Source organism: Anopheles coluzzii, chromosome 3, assembly GCF_943734685.1.
Source record: "Anopheles coluzzii chromosome 3, AcolN3, whole genome shotgun sequence".
Taxonomy (NCBI): Eukaryota; Metazoa; Arthropoda; class Insecta; order Diptera; family Culicidae; genus Anopheles; species Anopheles coluzzii.
Window position 1 is genome coordinate 66,524,369 of NC_064671.1, and position 6,897 is coordinate 66,531,265.

The window sequence follows — 6,897 nt, forward strand, 5'->3', positions numbered from 1 at the left end:
TTTTGGTTGCATTTTTTTTGTTTTTGGTTTGCAAAACACTTTTTAGCTAAAATCTTCGTCGCAAGGATGTTTTTCACATAATGCGTGGTCGCAAAATTCTTGTCTGTCTGCAAATTTCGTTGCTGAATTGTTTTATGTAGCATATTTGTTGATTACAGATTCCAAAGATTGAAACCAAACTCACACATCACCATCGGCCACAAGTACATAGTGGGCACAACATTAAATTAAATTCATATCAACAACCCTTCATCACCAGCTCACCCCAACGCCGATGCGCCTCATATGCAGTCAATCCCCTTAGCGACGACCACGAGCAACCACGAGCAAGTATGCTTCGTTAACGACCGGTACACATGCTCACGTTTTTGTTCCTCCCGTGTTTATGATGCTGCTACTCCTGCCGCTGCCCTGTGGACATTTGCTCCCCACCAAACGGTAGCATAGCGGCAATTGATGTGGGGAAACCTTTGCCCATCCAAAAGTGTATCTTGTGTGTGTCGCTCGCTGGTCTGGCGGTTTATTTTTACATCACACCGCGACAGTCCGCCAGTCGGTGACCGATCTCGATCGTGAGCATCGCGAGCTGCCCAGAAACTAGTTTGCTGTGGCGCGAAAAAGTGGCATAAAAGTATTATCATAATAAGTTTGAGGTTATGGTGCAACTTTAGGGTGTGAATTTTGAAAACAGAGAACGAAAAAGTTTGAAAAGTTACTTACTTACATATAATAAACGAACGACCATGGCAACCATAGAGCAGCTGGGCTACAGTGCATTCTTCATTGCGCTTACCTGCATCTTCGCGATCGTAGCGCGCCGCCTAAACGAACGCATGTCGAAAGATGGGCTGGTGAAGGATTTAATTTTCGAGGCGATAGCAGCGGCAGAACTGTGCGGATGTTGCTTCGAGCTGATAATTGGTAGTGAAGAAAGACCAAAAAGGGAACAATTTCGAACAAGTTCTAATGGTTGAAGTTTTTGTGAACTTATTACAGTGGCGGACAATTTTGGCGTCGCGACGTACGCGGTGTTCCTGTTTACGCTTACCATTTGGTGGGGCCGCAACTGGGGCTCGGCTACCGCCTGCCCTTACACCTACATGGAACAGATTGTCGAAGGTTAGTGGTGGCTTTTGTTACATAAGAAAAAACACTCTAACTGACTGACGAGATCAACGTTTGATCGTTGCCAGTGCAATTTGATTTAGGGCTCAAATGACCATCCGACCGTCTAGAATCGTCCGTGGAATGTGCAATGATCTGTGTTCTCTGTAAAAAAAATCTGTGTCCTATTCTTTTATGCGTTTTTGTTTCTGTATTTTTAGTGTTTTGCTCTTTGCAAAACACAACCTTCATCATATAGGCTTGCGAGAACGTTTTATTTTTAACTGCTTTCACCATCATCATCAGCTGCTAGACTAGGGCGGGTTTTGTATGTGTTTTTTTTTGTATTTTGGTCTAAACTGTGAGACACTTGCCAACCGGAAATGAGCGTTGCTTGGTTCGGTAGCAAAGCAAAAAGAAAAAAAAACGAAAAAATGTTTGCAAACAAATCTATATTAACGGAATGGAGGATGAAATCATTTAAAACAGTAATTTGTAACAGTAGTAATTTGGAGCATTTATAAAAGCTTTTCTTAAAAAAAGGTTATTTTAAAAAAAAAACCTTCAATATAATTTGCCTCTTTGGATTCTGAAGTTCTAAGAAGGCTCCAGGGACGCGAAAACAGTTTGGCTTGCGCAACAACCAACAACACCTAGAAAACACAGCATGTTTTACTATATTATATTACTAAGAACTTGAATATCCAACTAAGGTTCCATAATAGATTATCTTCGACTAAAATCATTGCTGTAATTTATTAAACGCTTAGTCATTACTCCATGAGATCATCTCTTTTTTTTGTAAAATAAATATTTCAGAATTTTAAACGATTTATCATACAATTTTTCAAGATAAGATAATTAGATCAATTAAAGGAATGTGGCATTCCTCTTTCAAGTGATTATCAGAGTTAACTATGTTGTGATAACGCCATTCTTTTATCGGTTCAATAACGACACTTATTGGTTTCTGAAGATACGGTAAAACTATTGTATTATAAGACTTCTTGCCCGCGCAGTAATCCACAGTCTAATGCCCCGTTTTGCCAATCGACTCTCTTTATGGGCCAACTTGCTACACTCACACATCACCCGAAGACCATTGCCTGTCATCAGGTGGAGTCATAACAGATTAAATTATTCGTGAAAACCCGATCTACACAGAGAAAGTTTGAGTAGCGTAGTGTAAGACATCATGTATTTCCCAAGATGGCTCAAGATCACCTACTTTTCAGTAATGATTTGATAGAGGAGTGTTCATAACCGTATCAGAAGATCATCAGGGCATGATGATAAAGACATTCAGAGTGACAGTAGGATTAGATAATTAATAAGATCAATTCTTAGATAATTCTTGATAATTCTTCATACGGCTTGAAAGATCGTTACATGTTGTTGAGAATACGAGATGTTTTTTGAGACATCATCCATCTGATCTTTTGCAAACATCTGCTAAACCATGATTCTTATTATCAACCATAATACCATAATCTTCCACACAACAAGATCACTAAATATCGTGACTATTTCTATAGGTGAGGTAAGCTTCAAGGAGGCTTCGCTCAAGATCTGGGCCCAGCTGATGGGAGGCTGCTGCATATTCCGCTACGTGCAGCTGTATTGGTGGTTTGAGCTGGCAGAAACTCACGAAGGCCGTGCCTTCGAAGACTGCAAGGCGGACCTACAGGTAAGATAAATATAAACGATAAACCATCAACTCCTCTACCAATACTTTGCTTGGATTGATTGCACAGGTGAACCAGTACCTCGGTGCGTTCATCGAAGGTTTTGCGACGCTCTGCTGCCGGCTCGCATCGAAAGTGATCTCGGAGAAGGATGCCCGGTTCGGTGCGTTCATCGATTCGTTCATCGGAACGAGCCTGGTTGTTGCCGGTAAAGGGAAATCCGAGCAGGAGCGCGATGCTACCGGCACGAACGTAACGATACAGCTATCTTTGTATTTGCAGCGTTCAACTACTCGGGCGGCTACTTCAACCCGGTGCTGGCGACCGCCCTGAAGTGGGGCTGTGCGGGCAATTCCGCCCTCGAGCATATCATCGTCTACTGGATTGGATCGTGCATGGGTGCGGTGCTTTCGGTGCCACTGTTCAAGACGGCCACCTTCCGCAACATGTTCCTGACCGACACCAAGACCAAGAGCGAATAAGATGGACGACATAGGGGTGGAGGGGGGGGGGGGGGCGGTGCTTCAAAAAGCGTAACCTATTTCTAGTCAACGAATGAAGCCTGTGGAAGGTTTATTTATACAATGTTTATTCAATCCCTTGAATTCTTCTACCCCTTACAAGCTGCTAGCTACGAGATCTAACGAAATTTGTGGTAATTTGTGGTGCATTTCCGTCCCAGCGTAAGAATAGAACGAGCTATGTGTGTGCGTGTGAGAGAGCTATGTGATACAAGCTTTATGTCCTATTCGATTAATAAAAGGTCTTCCAATTACTCTCCACTTCACAGCCCATTCTTTAAAACCCATCCAGCACGTTGTCATCGTAGAACGGAAGATCGAACCATTGCCACATATCACTGCGCGAGGTGTCCAGCACGTACCGCACGCAGCGTCGAAGGAAAATTCTACAGAGAAGAGATAATTATAAGACATCTAATAAGGAGTTAAGCTTTGCTGAAACTTACTTGTTCGTATGCTCGGCACAGTCCACTATTGGGTGTTGCTTTTTGTAGCACTGATCACGCACGGTGAAGTAAAAGTTGCCCAGCTTATTGGAGAAGGTCGTATTGACACGTCGCAGACAGTTCTGGAAGTCGCGATCACACTTGCAGTGCAATCTGAAAGCAATAAGGAGCATGCTAGTTCGACAGTTCATCTCCAGTACAACGTATTTTCGTACCTTGTGAAGTAATCGTTGTTCTTTAGTCCATATTTCGATTCTCCAGCCGGTATGTTATCGCAATGATCGTGATCGCGGCAGCACTTGTCCACTTCCGAGTTCGATCCAAGATCCTCATAATCGCTGGCCGTATTACCCGGTCCACACCATTTAGTTCCTGTTGAAGATCGACAATGATCAATCAGAGTGATCGTTCCAAATCTCTTTCTCAAGACACTGTACCTGGTACAGTTAGATTGATGCGTTCCTGGGTACGATTTGCACGTGACTTTCCCTGTTCGCCGTCACGATTCTCCAGCTCGTTCCCAAAATCGAACGTTTCTACATTTTTGTACAGCAACTTCGAACACACCGTGCGCACACCGAACGAAACGACACACAGCAGTGGCAAGACAGCCAGTCCCTTCATGCTAGTAAGATGTAGTAAAGCACTTTCGGCAGTAAAGGTGCAGCGCGTAAAAGGTAACGATCGCGTTCGCGTATTTATACCGCGTTGGTGGCGCGTTGTTGTCATTCCAAGCGGTCGCATAGTTGCGATTGCTGGAACGCCGACGACGAGACGCCCTGCCGTGTTTCCAGCGGGAAAGGTACCGCGCGCTCTACAGCTATCAGCAACGCGGAACTATGCATAAAGCAGGTCGGAAGTGTTTTCTTTTGCGAAAAATTCTACTCCCGCTTGGGAACTGCTCCGTCGCATGGTGTGCTTTGGAAGGTTTAGTGTGCCAGTGGCTTATGCGTCGTTGGATGATAACCTCCCGCGGCGCTGACCTATTGAAGGTGTTTATTGGGCGCAAAGAGGTATAGGGAGTGGTTGTTACTGTGTTGCGGAAATGTAGAAAAGTTTTGCTCAATTTATTTTTGGGGGAGAAAAGTGCGGCTGCCAAAAACCGTTAAGGTAAGAGGTCATTGTATGAGTTGATTTTTGGAGGTTATGAAGAGTTCAAGTTGAATGTTGAACGCTACGGAAGGTCAGATGTTGATATAGCATAGTTGTATGGGTGCATAACCCGGAAGCTCAGAAGCTTTTTTCAACATTAATTGTGGCGTACAACGTCGATACCGGTCTATACAAGCTTCCCAGACAAGTAGTCAGTCCTTGTGTCGTTGAGGAGGAGCCACATCTATCGAATAGACCCCCAGGCCAGCATTTTCTTAAAACAACAATGTATGATTGTGGTCAATTATTTTGAATTGACCCATTGTTTTGAATATTTTTTCATTTTTTTTTTTCATGTAATCCTCGATCCTGTATTCTAGAGGCTAGGAGAGATCAGGTGAAAAGCTTGATTATTATCATAAATAGTTTGAGGCGTTGTGGTTTCCGTAGATATTTATTATAATAAATATTCATTTGTTCATTACAATGCATTGATTATTTAAGTATAATTATGTTCTTAATCCATAGGTTCAATCTGTTTTTGGCGTTTAGCACAGCAATCTCTGAAGGAATTTGAATCTATAGCACAGTTATTGGACAGACACATAGGAAATTCCAAGTGAGTCTAAAAGATTCCAATTGGATTCCAAATGAGCTTGCCCAAAAACGGTGCTATTGGGGAGTTAACTAAGAAATTAAGAATTTACAGTATCTGTTAGAATATTATGTGAATATTGAAATTCTTCACTTTAGTTGATCTTTCCCAAATGGGATGTTCCAAATGAGAATGTTCATCGTTTATCCCATGTTCTTCATCAGGTAATTTAAAAATACTAATGACTCTGCCGAGCAGAAATGCAAAGTATCGTTTAATTGAATAGAATCAATTCTGACATAATGAAAGCGAGCAACACAATCTTTACACAACAATAGAGTTAAAAACAACCATCAGCATATTGCTAACTCCAAATACTAATAATATGAGTATATTGAGAGATATAATGGTCAGGGTCATCCCATGCTTCGCGTGATGTGTAACGGGTATGCCTGATGTATGTGTATCATTATTTATAAAAGAAACGATTAGATCAATAGGTCCGTCTGTTAAATAAATAAATATTAAACAGTGAACCCTCTCTTATTTGACACCTCTCCAAATTGAAATACCTCTCTTATTTGAACATTTTCCACAGTCCCTTCATTTCCAGTACATTTTTGTCCCTCGAATTTGGAAAACCTTTGAAATCTGTATCCCTCTTATTTGTGTATGGCATAATTCCAGCATATACAACAGGGTGTACAGTAGTCTCATCGAGTACTTCTGTGCCCAATAGGGGCCTCATGCACGAAGAGACTCATAATTGTACTTGGTGTCTAAAAATGATCTAGAGCTATCCCTTGATAAATTTTTTTTTATTATATCGTTTCATAGACTTCAAAAAACGTTGTACTTACAACCATGCCATGTTATCGCTTGCATTGCCTTCTGCTTGGCCTATAGACGCTCGAACACCGTTATAAAGTAAACCAATGTGTATTTGTTGCTAAAAAAATACGTCTAAAAATCGAATTAGACGTTTTTTATTCGAGCAGAGCAACATTTACGTGCCTTCGAGACCTCTTCGCTCTCATAACTTGCTTGTTGGTGAGAGCAGGCATTTCTTATATGGATACAATGAGCCGTTACTAGCTATGACAAGGCAATTCAATACATGGTCTTATCACTTGGATTTTAATTTAACGACCAACACATTTAAAGAGAATATTTTATTAATTTTTATTTTTGGCGATACCGGATTAAGGCAGATGTTAGGGGAATAAGTTAGGGATTAGGTGTTGAATAGCTATATAAATAAATTAAATTAACAAATAAATAATTAAACTTTATAGGTACTCGAGAGATCTTAAACCCCCCCCCCCCCCTCCCCGCCAGCAAACCATCACGATGAGTTTGAAACAAAGCCAAATGAAATACCCCCCCCCCCCCTCGCTCGACACCAATTAGGGCCCCTGATACCCTAAATCTGTCACTGCTTTCAACTTCTGTAA

The 6,897-nt window shown here is 41.6% G+C and overlaps 3 protein-coding genes across 3 annotated transcripts in view; 1 reads left to right on the plus strand and 2 right to left on the minus strand.

Moving 5' to 3' along the window:
- The window catches only part of LOC120955601 (ras-related protein Rab-18-B), a 69,489-nt gene that overhangs the window by 13,222 nt on the left and 49,370 nt on the right, over positions 1-6,897 (minus strand). The window lies entirely within an intron of this gene.
- LOC120958967 (aquaporin-11) lies at positions 498-3,571 on the plus strand. Its single transcript, XM_040382062.2, has 5 exons — positions 498-921; positions 997-1,119; positions 2,640-2,791; positions 2,859-2,997; positions 3,072-3,571. Exons 1-5 carry the CDS (start codon positions 744-746, stop codon positions 3,269-3,271), a joined length of 792 nt encoding a protein of 263 aa, XP_040237996.1. The 5' UTR covers positions 498-743; the 3' UTR covers positions 3,272-3,571.
- On the minus strand, positions 3,581-5,446 carry LOC120958968 (phospholipase A2-like). Its single transcript, XM_040382064.2, has 4 exons — positions 4,194-5,446; positions 3,972-4,128; positions 3,757-3,909; positions 3,581-3,696 (listed from the first exon to the last, which is right to left on the minus strand). The coding sequence occupies exons 1-4, from the start codon at positions 4,498-4,500 to the stop codon at positions 3,588-3,590; spliced, it is 726 nt and encodes a 241-aa protein (XP_040237998.2). The 5' UTR covers positions 4,501-5,446; the 3' UTR covers positions 3,581-3,587.